Source organism: Strix uralensis, chromosome 2, assembly GCF_047716275.1.
Source record: "Strix uralensis isolate ZFMK-TIS-50842 chromosome 2, bStrUra1, whole genome shotgun sequence".
NCBI lineage: Eukaryota > Metazoa > Chordata > Aves > Strigiformes > Strigidae > Strix > Strix uralensis.
In genome coordinates, this window is record NC_133973.1 from 50,765,616 (window position 1) to 50,788,061 (window position 22,446).

At 41.7% G+C, this 22,446-nt stretch overlaps 1 protein-coding gene and 1 long non-coding RNA gene across 6 annotated transcripts in view; both read left to right on the forward strand.

Annotated features, from left to right (window-relative positions):
* Positions 1-1,253: 1,253 nt before the first annotated feature.
* Positions 1,254-6,887, forward strand: LOC141939272 (uncharacterized). Its single transcript, XR_012627536.1, has 3 exons — positions 1,254-1,367; positions 1,548-5,705; positions 6,236-6,887. It is a non-coding gene; the product is annotated as an uncharacterized LOC141939272 (long non-coding RNA).
* A 6,651-nt stretch (positions 6,888-13,538) lies between these two features.
* The window catches only part of MAP7D2 (MAP7 domain containing 2), a 93,683-nt gene continuing 84,775 nt past the window's right edge, over positions 13,539-22,446 (forward strand). For all 5 annotated transcript variants that reach the window (XM_074858667.1, XM_074858666.1, XM_074858669.1 and 2 more), the window contains exon 1: positions 13,539-13,781. Coding sequence is in view for 4 of the 5 variants with exons in the window: in XM_074858666.1 (XP_074714767.1) it covers positions 13,739-13,781 (43 nt within the window). In the remaining variant the exon portion in view is untranslated. The remainder of the gene's footprint in view (positions 13,782-22,446) is intronic.

The window sequence follows — 22,446 nt, forward strand, 5'->3', positions numbered from 1 at the left end:
GGATCAGGTACCGGATCTGCATAAGACAAGGGCAAAACGCAGGTAAAAGGAGACTTCTGTTGCTTGGACTTCCACAAAAGAAAAAGGAGGTCAGATACACTGTTGCAGTACATCCTCAAGTACTTCACTTTTTCTCCTCAGATGCAGGACTTGGCATTTTCCTTCCTTGAACTATAGAAGGATTCTGTAGATCCATTTCTCCAGCCTGTCAAGGTCCCTTTAAATGGCAGCACACCCATCTGATGTATCACCTACTCCTCCCAGTGTCGTCTGAAAACTTGTTGAGGGTGCACTCTGTCCCACCATCCAGGTCATTAACAAAGATGTCGAGGAGTATTAACTCCTGGGGTACACCACTGGTGACTGGCCTCCAGCTTGACCTCATGCCACTGATCACAACACTCTGATCCTGGAACTTCAGCCAGTTTTCAATCCACCTCACTGTCCATTTACCTATTTCATCAGTTTGTCTATGAGGAATGTTATAGGACACAGTGCTGAAAGCCTTGCTCAATTCAACATAAATAATAAATAAAACATAAATAACATAAATAATGTCCACTGTTCTCCCTTCCTCCACCAAGTCATTCGTATCATCTCATAATAAGGGAGGTATGATGATCACTTTGTAAATCAATGCTGACTACTCCCCAACACCTTCTTATCCTTAATAGGGTTGGAAATAATTTGCAACACCAGCTTCTAAGGGACTGAGGTGACACTGCCTGCCCTGTAGATTCTTGGATCCTCCTTTTTGCTCTTCTTGAAGACAGCAGTAACTTTTGCTTTTTTCCCGTCCCCAGGAATCTCCCCAATCACCTCCACCTTTCAGAGATTAGTGAGAGTGTCCTCACAATGACATCAGCTTCATGATGTTATAACTCTTTGTCCTGGTTTAACCAGGATAGGGTTAAGTTTCCCCAGCAGTGGGGGGGAGCTCTAGCCGGGTTATTCAGATACCATGCGGATGTCACATCCTGGCAGGTCACATTTTTCCTGGCGCGGAGCGCGGTGCACTCGTGGTTTTGTACATCGTGCTTCAAACTGCTGTATTTGGTAGCTATTTTGCTCTGTTCACTGCTATCACTATTACTGTTATTGTTATTGTTGTTGTTGGTTGTGTTGCTATTGCACTGTTGTATTAAACCTTTCCTTATTTCAGTCTTGGGGCTTTGTATTTCACTCCCTTTGTGGGGGAGGGGCAGCGGCCGCGTGGTCTCAGACCCCGGCAGGGACTAAACCACCACACTCTTACATAGTTCAAACCTAGAGGAAGCAGCACATTCCATGAATTGCGTGATTTGCAGGGAAGAAGAAAACTGATCCTTAATTGTACATGACAGTGATCTTTAACCTTTGAAGTTAAGGTAAGTTAATGTTTGATTAACATCAGATGTTTGCTCAAGTTTTGAAATGTATGACAACGATCTATAAATACATCTCTGAAACTTCTGTAAAGTTACATCAATTTACCTTTTTAGCATATGTATTTTAGATTACTTTGTTGAATGTTTATACATTATAAACCAAAATATCTGATTTTTCAGCACTCGTAGGTGCGTTGGGTGCATCCCATCAGGAGTCTTCTGCTTCTAGTTTCTCCAAGTATGGCTGCTCTGCTCCTGTCCTTTAGATACATCATGTCGTACCCTTTCTCCACTGAAACCTAGAATACTGGATCCAAGGTCAAATCCATCAAAAAAGGAAAAATTCAGATGTGTAGAATATATGGATATATACTACCCTCTGAGGGTTGGTCCCACACCTCTAAACAGGAGACAAGCAGATTAGTGTTCCCCTGAATACGGTAAAGCAAGTTCTTTTAGTGGTGACACCTGAAAATCATATTGACTGTAAATGACCTTATTGTTATTTGTCTAAGATTATAGAAATCATGTAGACTCTCATTAGCATGGCCACTTGCCTCTTGCAAGTATCAAAAACCCTCCATTCTTTAGATCCCCAAGAATGCAGGTCCATCTGATTCATGCCCTTTGGAAAGCATTCTCCCCTGTACCGTTAAGCATTGCTAGAACAGAAGTCTATGGCCAGCACAGAGGGTCAAAGATGTAGGACCAACATTCATTCATAGGTCTAGTTGCTTCAATTTCTTCTGCTTCAGAGGGTGCCCTATAGCTCTGTTGTATTGAGGGCAGAATCATAATTTTGAAATTACCTTTCTATTAAGATTTAAGCATCAAATGGACTATTACAATTTGATCTGCTCCATCATGTCAAGCTATATTGAAGAACTGGCAAATTTATATTTTGTTCAGAAGCAATTGTCTTTCACGTGCAACTTATTCCTAACTGATAAAGGCAATGGCAGTCCACAGATTTAAAGGAAAATTATGATCTTCAGAATTTGATGGAGAAAAAAAACTTTAATGCAATTGAGAAAGACACACCTTTTTTTCCCAGTGTGGGAAACTACTGGGCTGACAAGTATGAAATTGATATAGTTCACAGCAGAATATGTCAATTTATACCAAAGCATTTCCCACAAAGCAAAGAGGTTGTATAATGCTTTGATAACAGTAGGCCAGAAAAAGGTTAATTAGTAATTTAAGTTCTCTTTGTTTTGGACATGGCAGAAGGAGCAACTGAGTCTAGATCTAGATTTTAATGTGGTGGAGGACAAAAGTAAGTCAGAAAGGTGGACGAGTGCCAGGGCAAGGGAATGAGGGATGTGGAGCAGAAGTTGTGGCTTTATGCCCTTCCTTAGCTAGAGTCTCTTGTTATAGTTCTAACTCCAGAAAGTGGGTTGATGAGAGGTGTTGTCTCAGTTACGTAACTCAACATGGTGTTTCCCATCTGTTGAATCTTCTCTCTTCAAACAGGCTAGGCGACAATCTTCTACCACCGCTCATGAAAACAAACAAGTTAATAGTTTATTTGAATAATAGGGCTTTAATAATAAGCTGTTGTGAAGACCTGAGACCTCCTGCAAGATAAAAATGTTGGTTAGAAGGCACCTGTGGAGGCTATCTTTGAGTTGGACCAGCTCAGCACTAGATTATGTCACTCTTGGCTTTGCCCGAGTCTTGAAAAGCCTCAGTGACATACATTCCTCCACCTCTCTGGACAACCTGTTCTAGTGCCCAGCTACCCTCTTGTTGATTTTATTTTCTGATGTCCAGTCTGAACCTCCCAAGCTGTAAACTATGGCAATTGTCCTTTGTTAGACCAGTTGGCAGTAGCAAGAAGAGTTTGGCTCTGTCACTTTTGTAATAATACTTCAAACAGTTGTAGGTTGATGTTAACTTACTTCTTACCTTCCTTCTCTACCACACTAAGTCCAGCTCCTTCAGCCTCTCCTCAATAGCCACCTTAGTAGCCCTTCACTGAACTCTCTCCAATTTTGCCATGTCCCTCTTGATCAGAGGTATCCAAAGCTAAACACTATTTCAGGTATGGCCTCACCAGTACCAAGTAGAGATTATCAGCAAATTTCTCTTTAGGTGCCGGCCACACTTCTAATGTAACCCAGTATGTAGCTTCATTCAGAAGAACATGTCGCAGGTTCACATTCAACCCAGTGTGCACTGTAACCGCCAGGACTACGACCTAGCCAGCCACTTCCCAGCCTGTGCCCATCATGGGGTTAGAACTCCATACTTCTTATAAGGATCATGAGGTCTCTGTCCAATCCTCAAGTATTTCAGGGTCCTCTGGGATGAATCAGCAGCCACTTCCCCTAACTTAGTTATCAGCAGATCTGCTGAGAATGAGCTCTGTGTTGCAGACAGGTTGTTAATGAAGGCATTTGATATGGGTGCCAGTATTGACCCCAGGGTGCTTTGCCAATTGCCAGCCAAATATTGAGTGCTATCCTTACAGCCAGTTTTCAATTCATCTGAATAGTCTGTTTGTCCATGCTTCTGCTGTTTCCAGAGGGGAAGACTGGGGAAGGTGGTGTCAAAAGTCAAATTCAAATTAAGCTATATTACACCCACCACTCTGCCCTTGCCCACAGAGCCAGTCATTTTATCACAGCAGGCAATGAGGCAGGTCAAACACGGTTTGCCTTTCTGGGTTGACAATTGCTGATTATGTGCTCCCTGATCTTTCCATTGACTGAGGTGAAGCTGACTGGCATGACTTTCCCAAGTCCTCCTTCTTGCCTTTTTTAAAGATGAAGAGTGATAGTAGCCTCACACTCAGGCCCACCAGGCCTTCCAGTAGCTTGGGGTGATTCCCATCCAGCCCAATGGATCTGAATACATCCAGTTTCTCTAGCCTGTTGCTCCCCCATTGCTGGCTGCCCCATTCCTTCCCCGACTGTGCCTGTACAGGCAGGGGTCTGGGAGTTGGCTTTGGATGTGAAGACAGAAGCAGAAAAAAGGCGCTGAGTTAATCAGCTTTTTCACTGACACCTGTTGTCACTAGGGGCCTCCATCAGCAGGAGCCCATTTTCCTTGAACTTGCTTTTCCAATTAGAATTCCCACAGAATCTGCCCTGTTCCAACCAGTGCCAACCAGTCTCAGCTCCAGCTGGGCTTTGGCCTTCCTGGTTTTGACGCTAAGTACCTAACACTGGGGTTTTTTTTGGTGTCTGTTAAGTGGTAGTGGTTTACTTAAGGTATTAGAATAATTTTATTTAGTTTGGATAATCTAAACCACACAGGAGATGGGCTTTCTGACTCTTGCATACTTTTGCTCCAGCGGGTCAAGACTCATGAATGAACATGGGAAAATTGCTCCTGCTGCAGAAGCAATTGTTTGCTAGTAGGAAGACATGGAAAAGATGTCTGAAATTACAACCCTGATAAATGTGGTTAATGCAAATATGAATAAAAATGGAATGGAATTCTTCTGGTCTTTAAAGATTTAGAGGAAAGATGCAACTAGACAGTGAATACCAACAGAGTACCCTACAGGAAGGTTTAGGGTTGTTCTGCCACTGGGAAACATTCTTGTAAGAGGATCATACACCGAATAGTTTGAGTTCTGGACTGGGATCAAGGCTAATTTGATTGATAAGAGCTTAAATGTAAAAGTAGGGAACAAAGCTGGGAAAGGCTCATTTAATCTGCGTGATGATAATGTAGTAAGAAGGAAATATCAGAGGGTCAGAGGAATGAAAGTGCCAATACCGATAAGAGCACTTGCTAGCTAATACAGAGTGGGAAAGTAAAAATTAGCCTCTTGTGGTGGCCAGTATGAAGCTATTATATTGGTACAACAAAACAGAGAGTCCAGAACAACTGAGTCTGAATGTGTAATACAGAGGCCGGTGGAGGGTTTCTGGTTGTGGCTGGAATATCAGGATGGAAGTATATGTATCATTTAGGAAAGCTAGAAGAGAAAAATAAAGATGGTGAAATAGCGTTATGCATTAATGACTTCAGAGAATGAAAAGGGATGGTATGTATAAGATGGATCATGTTTGAGTTAAAATCATTTAAAGAAAGGTATAAAAAATACTGTACTGAAGTATCAGCCTGCAGTACCTAAGAGAGCCTGGGGGCTGGCTTTAGACAAGAATGCTGATCTCTGTCATGTCATTTGGAAAAGAAAAGAAGTACCCTTAGTAACTATAAATATGGAAAAGTTTAAGTCCTCAGATTGGAAGACCTACCTATTCCTAGATGTCTTAACAGATACTACACTGCAGTAACAAGATATGCAAGAGTGCTATGAAAACTTTCTATCATATGGCTAGGAAGAAATATGAAGAATCCTTAAACATTTTTTAACTACAAGTAAGTAATTTCCATTATTTTTAACTGATTCGTAATGAAAAGAAATTCTGAAGTGGCAAAATTCTCATTGACAGAAACACTGGTTTTAGCCATCTTAATTTTTTTCCAACTAGTTGGGTTAGTTGCATCAGGTTGTATCTTCAAATTGAGTTTGAAGGCAGAGTAAATAAATAACTGCTCTCATAATTATCACAAATTAACTTAAAAACAAACTTTGAACATTCTGATAAACAGTAGAAATTTTTAAAAAAAGGAAATTACAAGATACATACTAGACATAATTAGACCTGATTTTCAAGGGGTGTGTTTGTGGGAAGACTAAATTATCAAAAAGACACTAAATGACTGCAAAACCAACATTATGCATTTGGTACTGTCCTTTACATTATTTCCACAGAATCTGTTATGCCTATTTTTATTAACCACTAGCAATTACCAGGTCTCTTATGTTGGCTACAGAGGTTTGTAAACATTTACAAACTCCATTCACTATGTTTGCTTGTTACAATTCCTATAAAATTCAAATCTAGGGGAAGCAGCACGTTCCATGAATTGCCAGATTGGCAGGGAGGCAGAAAATCGATCCTTCATTGTACAGGGGAGTGATCTTTAACGTGTGAAATTAAGGTAAGTTAATGTTTGATTAATGTCTGATGTTTACTCAAGTTTTGAAATGCATGACAACTATCTAAGTACATCTCTGAGACTTCTGTATAGTTGTTATTTTATCTTTTTAGAATATATATTTAAGATTTCTTTGCTGAGTGTTTATACATTATAAACAGGAATAACAGATTTTTCTGTTCAGATTGTGTAATTTTTTCTAGCTGTGTTGAAGTCAGCGGAGCTCAGCCTGAGGATCCATTTCATTCTTGATGAACAAGTTTTGTCAATAGACCCTTTTTGTGTTAAAATGTTCACTATAATATTTTATACCTATTGATTTAATGCTCAGCTCAACCATTTTTCAAACACTGCTTGCTTCAAAATTACCGATCTCATTTTAGTAACCAGGAGACCTTTAGGCTGTAAGCATCTACAGGCATAGCCTGATTTACCTTCCTTTGAAGCAACCACAGAATCACTGTGACCAGTGTCACATTCTCTATGTTCGAGTGTGCCAAGTCACATACATGAATAAATGTCACAGTCTCTGGAAGTTAAGGAAGAATGAAAACTGATTATGAAAGTAAATAAAATCCTCATCTTTTACAATGTTCTTTCTCTCTCTTTTAAAAAAAGCAATCAGAATTCAACTTCTGTTTTCCTATGCTGGGCAGGTATTAAGTATATTCTTACGTCACATCTGGGTCTGTTGTAGATTCCCAATAGGTAGTTATGAAAGCAGACCTAAGCCACACTGAATTCTCTCCTCCAATTATTATGTCTCTCCCAGAGTTATCTTACAGATAGTGCTCAGAAAGGCTGAGGCACTGGACTTGTGAAGGGGTAAGCACGAAGCATGCAAATGGTCCCACAGTGAGTGTGAGGCAGAGTCCTCTGTGCACATACAGTATTACTCATAAATTTATGTAGTCTCAAGACCACCTAGCTTCTTGGACCTACACGGTTTGTATGTTCCAGAGGTTTTGTATCCCCATGGTAGTCATGACCTCCCTTCCCTTCAAGGTGACTTAATTTCTCATACACAGGATGCTAGTTTAACCAAAAAAGTAAAAAACTAATTCTCTGCTGACTGCTTGCAATTTGATGCAGTATAATTATTATTCAATGTTAACTAAACTTAATTAGTTTAATGCTATTTTAGGCATTCAATCAGAGTAGAAATATCTTAGGACTTGATATTCCATAACCTTGAGAACAGCCCATTATCAATCTGATGTAGATATGTTCCTGTCCATCCTTCTATCATATTATGAATATAACATAATCTTCACTTATATGAATAGATGTACTGCTGGGGAAGGAATGTTCCTCCTCCTGGCAAAGTACGCTGGTGCAGTTAAACAAAAATACTACAAATAATTTCAAATCCTTCAGGCAAATATCAATCACTTCAGCAGGTGGTGAAGAGAAATGGAGAAACGTTTCTATGGCTGCAGGGCAGACATTCTTTCCTTCCTAAGCAAGACTTATCTTCTCCTGCCTCTCCCAGCAAATGCTAAGACTGTGTCACATCCTGTTAAAGCATGAAAAGCTAACAGAGTTTGTGCCTTTTCTTTGCCTAATACTGCAGTAAAGTACCTGTAGTTTAATGCCAGAATCAAAAGCAATCCAAAACTCATCAAAATCTAACTTGTTTATATCCCCAATGATACCTGGCCATAAATCTGCAAAGCAATTAATAACACAGCTCTTAAGATTCGTGCTTCACAAGGTTTTGAATGTGGAGAAGAGCAGGTATTTGGTGGTAGATAGGAAGGTCTTATTTACGGAAGAACTGGAGAAATAATATATATCACCCTTTCAATGAGACATTGATGAAAAAATATTCAATTTAAATCAGGTGTGAAATAGGTTTGTGCTGCATTCCTCTATTGTTTATCCCATTACTGTGTTCAGTAAAGCAGGGTGTGTAAGGCAGGGCTATGTTTGTACATGACTTAAAATGCCTGTGCCGTCAGTAAATAACGAAGGACAAGGTGATGAGAGAGTTCCTATCATTTTCTCTGTTTTCACCTATTTTTGTGAAGATTGACCCCATTAGTGTCAACCTGTTCCAAGTCAAATAGCTCCAGCTGAACATCAAAAGATAATATAAATGTATGAGGCAAGTGAGAATATGCCCCTAGTTCAAGGCATTCTGGGAGTATAAAAAAATCATATATGGCACAGGATATTGGGGTAGAGGTAGAAGATGTGGATTTAACAATGTAGGGTTTTTTTAATATATATTTTCCCATGGAGGAGAACTAATATACTTTTTGCACGTCAAATGGCAAACACAAAAACAATGCATTATGATTAATCCTAAAAATTATTTTAATGTTAGGCTGATATTATTCGCTGAATGACATTTCTTAGCAATGGAAGTACACAAAAATAAAGCAGACAGATGTAGTTCAGACTTTGCCAGACTGAGCTGCACATTGGTCCTGCTCTTCAATCAAGGGAACTTAAAAAGATAGTTTTATTTCTGCGGATATTTTGCCCATGGTTTCTTAGACAGCAAGAGACAAACAGAAATCAAAGCCATTTCGCCAGGAAAAACTCAGCTATATTTTATAAAAACATTCATAACTAAAAGGTAGAAGTCCTTTAGAAATACAGCCATGACTTTTGATTTCAAACCTGTGGTTTTGAAACAGAGCACCATTTTGTTGTTGATATCTAGCTTCAAGACTGACACCACCAACACATTTTATAGAAAGGTTTCAAGCGACTGGGAAAAAAAGATTTTCTCAGTTATTATACCGTGTCTCAGTTTATTGACTCAGTGCCCATGAATTTTTTGTGTAAAACAGATCCCTCATGAGGAAGATTTCTTATCAGTTAGATCATGAGCATTTCTGTCATTTGCAAACCTTATTTCTCGATAACTCTCTAAGTATAATTATGATTTATAATCTATTTTAGGGGAATGCTTAAGTTGGTGAGTTAATATTTCAACAATCAGGAATAACTATAATTAGTTATACCCACCACCTTTCTTCAGTTTCTGATATATGTGTTAAAACACTCTTTTTAACTCCAGAGTCATGTTGTGTTTTTCTTGGAGGACACGAAATTACTTGATCAAGAGGAGTACTTCTCTTCAGATGAATTTGTATCGTCTATAAAAATACTTTGGTGTGAGCACTCAGTTTCATTCAGAAGTTATGAGGCACTGGACTTGAAGCAGTTTCAGAAAAGGAAGGATGATTTCGAAGTTAAAGCAGGCAAATACTGCCTGGGAGAACTGGATTTCCCATCTTTGGCACACAGTGTCTGCGTGATGCTGGGCCAGTTGCTCTAACTGAAATACTACGGGCAGCCATTCTGTTTACCTCACTTTTATGGGTTCTCAACTTGTTGGCTATTGATTCAAAATGGTGAAATAGAGCAGAAACTGGACCACTGTAGATTTGTTACATTGTAGATTTGGCCAGTTTGCTCAGGGCTCACCATTCTGTTTTCCCTCAGAAGCACTCTTAGGGATAGATGGCTTTGGTCCCATAGATACAACCACAAGATACAAAAAACACTGAAAAAAGAAGCCAAGCTTTTCAAAATTAGTTTACACTTTTGACAATTTTTATTTTAATGTCTGTTAAGGTGGCAAAATTAGCAGTCCCTCCAGCTTCCTTCTGCCTGAATCCTGAACTGACTTTAAGACTTTACCTCTCTGCAGATTTACCTCTGAGATTTTCCCTGACTTACATTGACCAACACCTACTGTAGATCATGTATGAATATTTGCACAGACCTGTTTAAATACAGCACCTGCTGAAAATGTGTCATAAGAGGGGAAAAATTTTTTCCACAGAAGAAACCCAAAATGGTGTTGATTTTAACAGTGCACAACACACCATAAAAGAAAGAAAAACACTTTAAAATACAACAATCTGGAGCAAGTATTACCAGAGTTTCATTCACAGAAGGACAAACTGGGCATCAGATGAAGAAAGCAGAATAACCAGTGTCTGCAATAAAACACCTTCCCAATCAGAGGGCTCAATGCAATGGGCCTTACAGAGATAAGTTGCACTTAAGAGAATTCTTGCATTGCCTTTAATTCATGCCAAAGACCTGGTAAGAGGCTGGCTACAGCCCAGCACACACACAGCTTCTCCCTGCCCGTCTCCCTGCCCTCACAGACAGCGCTGTGATAATTCACACTCCTGATCCTGGGGGTGAGGAGAAACTTCCTTGTCCCATCCCTCAGCTCCCCAAAGCTGTAGAGCTGTCGGGTTATGTATTCCTTTCCCTTTCACTCAAAAGTGGAGCCTCACATGGCTCCTGGTGACATGCTGCCTCTAGGACTATTTCCTTTAGTGTGATATGAAGGGACAGTAGAGCAAGGTGGGGGGTGGAGCGTTGGAGAGGGACATGGTGACATCTCCAACTCTAACCATGCAGACACTGGCTGTAGTCCCATCACAGCTAGAAAAGCCCCTTTAGCTGCTACTGTCAAGAAAATGATCTTGTTCTGTGAAGTATGGGCAAAATTAAACAGTTCATAACTTCCTTTTTAAATGTTGAAGATTAAAAAATTCTCTAGAGTTCCTCTATCTGTCATAAAGAAGGATACACAGATATGCCTGAAACTAGCTCCTGACTCCAGGGTGTAAGTGCATATCAAAGTTTTGTAGATTCTAAGTAACCCACTACATCTGGTGCTTAAAGATCCATAAAGTATTCAAAGTCAGACCTGAGAAAGAACAGTTATGGTCTTGTTTCTTAGACGCTGGTAGATGCATACTGTATTAAACCCACTATTTCCTGCTTTAAAACAACCTACCAACCTCTACAATGTAAAAGAATCAACAAACAACTATGGACAACTCCAGATCCTTTACCTTGTTAGTTTTACCCTGTGTGTAAAATGTGATAATAGCACTACTTCAACTTAGAAGGCTGTTATAAAGTTAAATTTATTAATGCTTGAAGGAGTTATGAAAGTACTACACGAAAGCCATCATGAAAATTAATTAGCCTGCCTTGAAGGCAAGATTTGAAGAATGTACAGTGAATATGACATGAAAGATTCTACTTTACATGATGAAAATGAAGAGAAACACTGAAGAACTATACATTAATTAAACACATCCTTTGCACTGAATGAGGCAGAAGCCCTGCAGAAAAAACACTCCACAAAGGTAATTTAAAAACTGACTCATATCACATACTACATACAATAATACGGGGGAGGTTTTTGTCTTTGGAGCTTTAATCTTTTCCATACAGTTTCCTTAAGTTTACTTTAAAATCTTTCTTTCACTGCATGACTTCGTCTGAATATTGGTGAGGCTGTGAGCCAGCTATGAGAGGAAATTACAGTCATAGGAGACTACTTATTTCCCTGTGTGACACGCTACACTTACGGGCTTCATGACTGCTTGAGAGCCACCACTAGCAAGCTCACGTTCCCCAGGGTAGATTCTCCTGTGGTTCTGTCCGTCCCTCTCTACCCAGCCACCAGCTCCTGCCCAAATACCCTCCCTGCAGATACTCTCATACCCCCTTCCCAGCTTGTGGCCATACTCCTCCACCTTTTCCTGTCCCTTTGTATCCCCCACATCCATTCCCCGCTTTCCTAATTCCCAGTCCTGCAAACTCATCCTCTGTTTCGTTTCCCTCAGCGCTAAGCCCATGTAACTCACACTGAGACCAGCTGTTCTGTCGCGTGTGTTTGTTAGGCACCAATAGGCTAAAGATCAGTTAAGATTAGAGGAGAGCCTTCCTTTTGGTTTTGTTGCCAAAGGAGCCCCTGGAAACCAGGAGGCACAGCTACAGTAAAACAGGTAGGATTTTTCTTCTGTAACATGAGCAAAACAGCACAATTTCATCTTTAGACAGGTAGAATAATTTTAAGCGCAGCCCCTTGACAGAAGTTTACCCTGAGAAACAGCTGACATGAAAAGTGTCAATTGACACTTTTAAACTTGGCAGAGTGATAAACAACAAAAATGAAGTCTTTCACTGAGAAGGCAACATTAGGAGTAATTGTTACTATACACACCAACAAAAACTAAATCTGTCTAGTTCAATTTTTATTGAGGTGTGTGAACCCAAACAGGAGGACACCACTTGAATGGATAGATGGAAGACAAATTGACCAGCACACCAACAGAGTAATTCGCACTTAAAAAGAAATAGCTATTTACTGGGAGACACATCAGGAATACCAAAACAAATGCTGTCCAAAAAAACAAAAAAAAAAAAAAAGGAAAATACTTTCCTCCTCCACCCCCTTATATTGACTATGGTCTGTATTTTCAGCTAAAGAATATAATGGGAATATAATTGCTAGTCAAAAAGAACAGCAGGACTAAGAATGGGAAGTGGGAGGCTTAAACATGTCTTAAATTTCAATTTTGGTAAACTGGCATTGAAGATGAGGAATAAGGTATTTGGCATCTAGCACCAGTTCTGGCAACTGGTTTCGAGGCCGTGGAGCAGGAGCTGCCCCAAGGGCCATGCACGTTCCTGTACCACTGTGGCATCTCCACATGGTCAAGCAGCAGCAGCAAAAAAAAGGAAAGTGGGAGCAAAACAGCTCTGCAAGCTGTGTGTTAAAACTTCTGGGGTTTTTTTGACCGCTAGCATATACATGTTTAGGAGAAAAAAAGACGACTCTCCTGAGTACCAAACGGTACTGCTGCGGCGGGGCCATCCCCTGGCCCGTGCATGGGGACGGCCCTGGGGGGAATGGCGAGCAGCCACCGGACCAGGAGGGCACACTGTGCCTTCCTCAGTGCCACCACCGAGGCGGGGTGCAGCTGTGAACAGCGCACGCAGCCTCCTGGATGGAAAATTCTGGAAAAACCTGGAAAAAATGGCAGAACCTGCCGGAAAGCCGGAGGGCACGTTGCCTGGCTCTCCGAGATAAACCGAATAAACGTGCCGGGTCACCAGCGCACAGGCCCGGCCGCGCCGCCTCGCCTGACGGTGCGCGGCCCCGTGGGGCGAAGTGACAAGCGGGCGGCGGGCCAGGCCTTCCCCCCACGAACCGGCGGCGCCCCGCGGCCAGGCCCGGCCCGGCCCTCCCCGTCCCGCCGGCCGAGGTGCCGCGCTGCCCGCCGCAGCTGCCGCGGGGGGCAGGGTGGGGCCAGGCTCTCCCGAGGGGCTGCCGGCGGGACCCACCTTCCCTTCCCCTCCCCATAGCGCTGCGGGGCGGGGCAGCGGCAGCACCTGGCGGCGCGGGAGCCGCCCCGCCCCGCGCAGGCGGCACCGGGCGCGGGGCCGCCGCTGAGCGGTACCGGGCTGCTGCCGTGCCCGGCCCCACTCCTGTTCCCGCTCCTCCCCGCCTGCCGCGCCGTGTCAGGTGCCGCGGGGCGGGCAGTGCGCCTGTGCGGCGGCCGCTGGGCGCCGCGGAGCGGAGCCGAGCCCCGGCGGCGGCAGGACGCGGCGGTGGCCACCGTCCGAGGAAGATGGCGGAGCCGGGGGCTGCGCGCAGCTACCCGCGGGCGACAGGTAGGGGATGAGCCTGCGGCCCCGCAAGGTGCCGGAGGACGGCGGCTCGCCCGCCCGCCTCCCTCAGCTGCCCCCGACGCTGTCCCGTCCCCTCGGGCCCCGGGCTGGGGCTGCCAGAGCTCAGGGGGGTGGCGGGCGAGGGTCACTCCACCGCCCGTCTGGCAGGTGCTGGTCGGCGCGGCGCTGAGGGGGCGGCGGCGGGAGGGTCCGGCCGCCATCTCGGGCCGGGCCCGGGGCCGCCGTGGGGCGCGGAGGGGGGGCAGCCCCGGCCCCGCGGAGGGAGGAGGCGCGTTTTCCTCGGCGGGGGGAGCCGGCGGTTGACGGAGCGGGGGGAACTGGGGGGAACGCAGAGCGGGTCTCGCCCGAGGCCCCCGGCGTACCCCTTCCTCTGGTGCCGCCTTTGTGGTGCGGGAGGTGTTTGCCATGAGGTGGCTTTTGTGCGGCGGGTCGGGCTCGGCAGGCAGCCGCGTGTGCCGCCGCGATTTCCCCGACCGCCGGCGGTGCTGCCGGGGAGGGCGGCAGCTTGGTTTTGCCCCGAAGTGGAGAGCGGCGAGGGAGCGATTTATAAACCTAATTTTCAGCGGTGCCTGGGCCTGCCTGTGCTGGTTGGCCAACCCGGGCAGCAAACTGGTTGAGCTGGTATCGAGCGTGAACGCCTCACTCCGAGCCCTTGTATAGGCACGGCTCCGGTTAAGGTCCCTCCTAGTTGCTCGGTGAACATAACTTCTAATTTCCGAGGGCAAAAAGGGTGTGTGAGAGGTGGTGGAGGCTGCTGCGGTGTGTGGAGTTGCATGTGGCATGGGATCAACTCCCCCAGCACCTAGTTGGGCCAAGGCTGGTGGTTGTGACCTTAGCTCCTGGCCTCGGTGTAGGTGTTAGGGTGGGTCTGGCAGCTTTTTCTTCACATGACCTCTCCCTGGTTCAAACTATGAGGTGAGCAGTGATTAAGGTGTTAGGCAGCTGCTCATTATACTGTTACTTTAATTATCTGATACGGGGCCTTTGGTTTGTGGATGGCAAACCATCTAAACCTGGGGTGTAAGAGGGAATTAGTTTCCCTCTTGTCCTCAGCCACTGTAGTTTCTAAAAGTAGCTTTGCAATTGCTTTGGGAGATGAGGAAGTAGTATTATCCCAGATCTATGGAGTGGGAAGATGAATCTGAGTCTTTGACTCTTCTGAGGTAACAGTGTGTGGGGAGCCAAGGAGGGAGCTGGGAATGCCTGTGTTTGCTGTTCGTTGCCTTCCTCCTGTGCCCAGCAGTCACAGCTCCTGCTGTAAGCAGTTGCAGTTAAGCACTTCTAGGTCGTGGGTCTCCATTTTTTCATGTTTCACATGAAAGAGAAGAGAGAAAAACAATGCTCAAAATTTATATTTGTGACTTTTTTTTTGCCTTCTTTCTAAAGCTTAAGGAAATCTGCCCAATATTCACTTGTACTCTTCCCAGATGTTTTATTTTTTTGTATTTTCCTGCTTTATCTAACTTCAGAGGCAAATGTTGCAAAAAGGCTTTGATCATTATATAGATCAGGACATCATCTATTTTTCACCCTGTATGAGATTGAGAATCCATAGAAAAGGCACCATGTGGTATAATTTAAAGATGATATCAAACGAACAAGTGTAATCACTTGTGGTCAAGCATTGACGTTTGAACACTAATGCCCAAGCACAGCAGTATAGAGTGGTCTCAGTCAACTCTGTTATTTTATTTGACTTGGCTGCTAGAAGATAATAGATGTAAAAGGTAATAGGTGTGGAAGATTGTCTTTGTGTGTGTGGTTACAGACAGCACTGTGGATGGGATTTGGATCTCTTGCAGCAGAGAATGGGGGACCCAGTTTACCAATTTTGTAACAAGCACAACAGCTACTAATGCAAATTGTTAACATGGATGGGGGAAATGATGCTCTCTTAATTCACATGTTTGTATGTACATCTTGGTCCTGGAGTCCTCATCTTGTTCATAGGGATAGGAAGAATCTTACCTCGGTGTTCCAAAGGAAAATGTTCCCTCCCACTGTGTTGCCCCCTAGAAGTGTGCTGCCCCAGCAGCGGGTGGTGGCTGCAACCACCTTCCCCCTTCCCAAACTTTGTAGTTCTCTGATAGCACCTGAGTTTTGGTCGCTGGTGTCTTCCAGTGCTGAAGGTAGGATGGCAGTGAAAGTGAGGCACCAGATTTAGCCTGTCCGTCACTTCAGACTGCCCAGATCAAGCTGTAACAAACAAGCCTGCAGTAAGGGAAGGTATTTGCATCTCTTGACTACTAGGGAAGAGACTATTGTTCAATGGTTTATAATTCTGCAAAAAGTAGCAAAACTCTGTGGCACAAGCAAATAGTTTTTGCAGAGCTCTTTGCCAAAAATCAAAGGCATGTGACAAATAATAGAGATGCTACAGCCTGAGAAGACACTGCAGGAATCTTTTTGTCAGGGAGGGCGTTAGGTGACCAAAATGTAGGCATTATTGCTGCTGTAGTAATGGTAATGACTAAATAGCATTTGAAGGACAAGCTGGTGAGTATTGAATGTCTTCACTTTTGCTGCCCAGTGAAATTTGCTTAATGTATATTCTGAGAGCTTGAAATGCTGAACACTTTGGTTTTCAGAGCAAAATATATTTTTTCTTAGAGAAAAGTTGGTCAGCTCTGAAAGTATTTAAGAAAAGACTGTGTTGTGCCAGCTTAGGCTGTATATCACAAAAACAGTGTGTGTGAGAGTTTGTGTGTGTATTTCTTTAAAAAATAATGTGTGGGTGTTTCTTGATAGCAGTGCTTTTCCAAATGATTTCTTATCGGCAAAAATGATTTAAAGAAAGTATACTTAACACTTTTTTTTTTGTACTATATTATTTTCTCTCATATGTGGACATTCAAGCTTGTTTATCCCCAAGGTTAATTCATGTGCTGCTTTTCATGTGACATTACCATTTGCAAGTATAGGGTTTAGTTCAGAGCAGTTTAGTACACTAAATCCTCTCAAGGTTATTGTTTTATTATTTAAAATACTGTAACACTGACAGGCTTTACTTCTGTCCTTTCAAAAAAAAGTCAGATCCCTTTCCAACTGTTTCATTAAATTGCAGTGAAAAAAACCCTTGCCTTTGAATTCTAAAATTGCAGAAATAAAAGGAAGGTATATTGCTTGAAATATACATTTTACGAAAGTGAAGCATCTGAAAACTTTAGTGTTTATAAGACATTGTTATATAGTGTCACATATCTACTATTGCTTTAGTGACTGGTGTATCCATAGCAGTGGAAAGGCATTAGGGATGCTTTTTTTAATATTAGGTAATTATTTCTAGACATGCTAGTTGAAGGAGCATGTACATATTTAATGTAAATGAAACGATATATCCTGCATGTTGATGTTATATGAAGATTTATGTAGTAAGGCACATTTTGTCTCATGAATAAATAAAATGCAATTATAACTTTCTTAGTTATTGGTCTTTTAATGTGTGTGGAGCAAAGCTGACAGGGGAAATGCTTTTAAAATCTTATTCATATCTATCATTCACTTACAAATGCATTTTAAGGCTACAGAAAAGTAAGAGCAAGGCTTTTAATTCTGTTTAATTATGGACTGTTCAGGTGATGAAAAAAAAATCTTACTGCCTTCTTGTGTGTTTCACCTCTGTCAGAAGGTCCCAGTGTCAGTATTGATGTGTAGCTTGTTTGACTCTTCTCTGTTCCAGTTATCTTGACCACTCCTCATGAAACCTGCTTTTTGCACCCCCTCTCTAATAGGGCATTGCAGTTTTCGGCCCTTCATTTATTACTGGCTGAAGCTGTTGAGCAGATCCTAGAAGCAGTTATTCTCAGTTTAAGTTCTATATCCACTTATGTGTTGTGTTGGGGGTTTTTTTGAAGTATTGTTTGTATAGAATTTTTATAAATAACTGCATCATACAGGTTGGGGGGACATGCAGCTGATCAGGAAACTAATGCAAATTATGGGAATGCTAACTGTGCTGAGTAACAGCCAGCTCAAGTTGTCGCCTACCTGCTTCCATCTTTCTCCTTTAATTGGCTCTCACAGTTGTTCTCAGCCTGATAACTTCGGGTTGTTTGAGGTCTGTATATCTTCTAGGTCCTGTTTGATCTAGTTACCTTTCAGGTGATGTGTGTGTGACAGGTTATAATTGGCAATCAGTGTACTGTGGTACAGTGATTCGGGTCAGTAAGTATGTTAAATACACCTGTTTTACACAGTCAAATTTAACTTTCTTGTGAATCTTTCCTACTGGCTGAGGGGGAAAATCTGGATAATATGCTTAAATAATGGAAGGAGTAGTAATGCTGTAACTCAGCCAAGGTTATTGCACTAATCAAAAGCAAAATTCTTTCAGTACTGCAACAGATTTATTTTTTTTTAACTTGCATGGTTTATGACATTTAGATAATGTCAGAGTTATTTTGCTGTAATTGACTTGTGTTTGGTATTGCCATTACAACTTGATATATATTACCTGTGTAGTTTCTGTGGCTGGAATTAGTACATGTAAGAGCATGATATGTGTTAGTTTTCCTAATATACTTGTGTTCAAGCAGCTTACCCAGTGAAGAAAGTGACTTGAAATCTTGGTTAAGCACGGAGGTATTTTACAGCATAATATTACCCTGGAGTGGCTTTAGATAGATACTTAGAAATATCTTTCACTGTGTTTTATCTCTACAATGATGAATGATGAAGTAGTGTGGGGGTGTAAAGGTAAGAGGTAAGTGAGTTTCACAAAATGGAAATCTACCTAATGGTTAAAATGGAAGAAAAAAGGTTATTGTTACGTTATTTAAAATACTGTAACACATCTGCCAGACTTTGTGCCTGTAATTCAAATAATGTACTTTTTTTTTCTTTTCTTCATTTGTATCATGAAACTGTCAAGATCCTAAAACTCTAACACCCAGCAGCACTCTGCAGGTCTGAGTGTTGTAAGGATGTTAGTAAAGTACTTCTTGTTGCAGTTACAGTAATCAAAATGTTTCATACAGAATTGCTTCTGCTTTTGAATTGTCTTGTGTGTTCTGTGCATGTATGTACATAATGTATATATGTTTTAGGCTTTCTGCAGATGTAGTAAATTAATATATTAACATGCCTGTTGGTCACATCTTACTTTTCTTCTTCATTTTCTTCCTGTAACTATTAGATGAATCATCCACAGTAGTTACACTTTTCCTTAGCTGTTTAATATCTGTCTCTTCTGTGATATGAAGTCTTGTGAAGTATGTGCTTGTTTTCATTTTCTGTGTTATTTGCGTATATAATTTTTGCTTACCAAACTGTGTGGAAATATTTTGCCCTAAATTCTGGGGCATCAGTTTCTCTTTTGCACTCGAATATCTGGCAGTTTTTGCTACTGCTTTCATGTGTTTGTGTCTGTTTTCCTTTGATCAAGAGGAAGCTGATCATTCTTGTGGTATTAAGGTGCTGCAGACAAACGTCTACTTTGCTGAGATTGATAAAGGATTTCTGTGATCTTTGCATAAATTTCATTTATGTAGCAGGTAGGCTCCTCTTGGCTTTTTAGCCACTTCTTGGTGAGAATGTCTGAAGCAGTGATGACTAGAAGAATTCCTGATGTTGTGCAGGGTTTGCACAGTTGCACCGTGATAGCTGTTTGCTTTGAAGTCATTTTGCTTTAAACTAAACTGTTTGTTTCTCAGTGTGCCAAAGTTTGTTCTTTCACTGTGGTTTCATACTATTTTTCTTGGCAAAAATAAAGGTGCCAGTAGCAAACTTCTCTTATTAATGTTTCACTGTTGTTAAATTAATTCTTTTACAATATGGAAACTGCAACTTTTTGTGTTCCAGTGTTACACATATGTGCTTTTATCATTTGGGATAATTTGAAAAACACAACGTCGAGCTAAATTTCTTGTGGTGATTTAACAAAATAGATTGTTCCTGTGCATTATATAATATTTAACTTCTTGTACCTTCTGTTTTCCATTACAAGAGTAAATACATATTTGGCGGAGTCTTGGGCATTCAGATTCTTTTTTTGATGTGTGAAAAATCTGGAAACTCTCCTTTTTCTGTACTTTGAGTATAGAAATAGATGAATTGTTCAAGCTTTTGAAGTTAACCCCTCACTAATAATTACATCTGTTGTTTTGTAAAGTCATTCCTGTGTGCTTGCATTTGCCTTCCAAGAGGACCAGTCCACTGGATATGTATTAACTTGGTTTGATATGATGAGTGTTTTAGTCTGAGGTGCCTTCTGAGTTGGTACTTCACACCAGAGCTGGCTGCCTGTTGGCCCCATGTGCACATTAATGCGTCTGCTTGCAGAAAAAGAAAAACGGATTTTACATCCTATAACGTTAGCACCATCATTGGTGAACTGTGCATCCAACCATTTTAGAAGAAGAAAGCATGTGAAGCTTCATAAAGCTACTTTTCTTTGTTGAATAATTTCTCTTAGATACTCCTTTTTCCTAGCAGTGATTTTAACCAATAAAATGAGGCTCTAGAATTTATCACTTCTGCCTGAGGTTTTTGATAGGATAGAAAAGGATGTGTTGGATAAAAAATACTGTGTATCAGTTTGTGGATGCAACTGTAAGAGCATCTAAAAAAATCTTCAAGAAAATAGTAGTAACGCTAGTATAGCTGATTGTTTTGTGTGTTTTAATGCCAGATGCTGGAGGACGTATTGTGGTTTTGTTTCAATTAGGTAAGATCTGGAAGTATGCCTTGCTTGGTTCAATCCGTATGAATTATCAAATTACTTGTCTCATGCCATGCAGAAGCTAGCAGAGCTCTTCTTTATTTCAGCAAAATGTTCATTCACATATTTGTAGTTTGCAACTAATTTTGGTTGTAGGTGTGGTGGAATACTGAAACTCTTAATGTGGCTTTGATCAGAAAAGACAGACAAATTTTCCTAAGGTGGTGTGGCATGCCTGGGTTTGTTAACTACAGCAAGAGTGCTGAAGGGGTCTCCCCTTGCCTAGCCAGGGAGAGCACTGCTGCTTTTTCACTTCAGCAGTAAATCAAGTGATAGTTTGAAGAATACTCCAGGCTGAATAAACTAGCCTTGATTACTGAGTTGGAATAAACTTCAATATACAATTATATTGTAAGTAAAATAAACCTAATTTTTAAAAAAATCCAATCATACGGAAAAAAAAATATTTTTTCATATTACTAAGCTGGCTACATGGCAAATCACAGAAGGGCCTTTCCTTTTATCCCAGAAGGGAAAATAGGATGATATTGCAGTGTTTACCCATGCTTGATTACTGTGATTTTACATATTTTAAGTAAAGGGGTTTAATTTCCCTTCCCTCAGGAGGGTGGTATCAGCTAATGGGAAGTGCTTTCTTTCTGTGCTGGCGAGTTGCCTGCTCTCACCACTCATTTTCATTCCCTCGTTTTTGTTGAATGTGGCGCCTGTGTGTGTGTGTGTGTGTACAGACCCACTCTGTGTCTGGGGAAAGAGACCTCAGGGAGAGGACTGAAAACCTGCTGTTTGGGCCCTTAAAATGTTAATAAACAGTAAACCAATTGTGGCTTCCAAAATAAATGATGGATGAGCTGGTTCTCCTTTCCCTGTCCTAAAGGGAAGAGGGAGTAGGGCTTTACTCTTAGTTTCTTGACTTTCAGTACTGTGCTTCAGCCACAGGTCATCTTTTCCCGGTATGCTTAATGGTCTATTAATAGATGTAAGTATTTCCATTATGTTTCCTGGGTTTAGTAGCACTAAGTGCTGTGGTTATAAGTGAACTTGGCAATTTTCAATAGTCATAGGAAGTGGTTTAATGGTGCAGTGAAATAAATGGGTGGCCTTCCTTTGGCATAAATGGGTTTTTTGATGAGGTTCTGGATGAGGATGCTGGATTGCAGGATTGTGGTCCAGGATGTGTTTCATGGCTCTTTGAGAACAGGTTATGGCACTGAATGAAAATATTTGAGTGATGCGTAGGGGAGGGATAGTTTATAGAAAGTATTATGCAGGAAGGTTGGATTTCTGTGGCATTATCAAGTTACAGAACTGAAAGAAAATCTGAAACAGAAATAACTGCACAGGTTATTCAGATTATTTGAGGCATTTACAGATAACGGGAAGAGTGTGTTTTTCATAACAGTTTTTATAATCTAAGGGCAGTTCTGCATTCCCCCCCAGTATGTTTTCTCTGGTTTGGTTTATGTTTTTTTTTCTGTTCTGAGGTTTTGTAGTAGCTGTTCTTACACCATAGTCACTGCCTGTATCCAGCCTTTAAGTCTCATGCTGTCAAAGGGTGTCTTAAAAAGAATAGGTAGCCTGTCTTTGAATCTAATATATTTAATCTATGTGATGAAGTTGTCTAAGGGATGTGTGAATGGAACTGAAAGTCATGTTACAGAGTACAAGCACGTCCACTTTCAAATCCAATTTTTGTCATGACTGCTCTGTTTGCAATGCTGAAGACAAACTGAAGACTAAAGGAGGTCTTCATGCAACCAAGGTTCCTTGCAATGAATGCTCCCTAAAGCATAGTGACAAGCTTACAGGCCACGTAGAAGCTCAAAAGGTGTTTAAAATAGCACAGTAATGTTCCTGGAAGACAACTGAGTTCTCTGTTGATGTAAACCCCCTTGCTGATAATGGTGTGCCTATGCTGTTGATAAACTGACATCCTACTAGGTTAACTCTTGGATTTTTATAAGTTGGCTT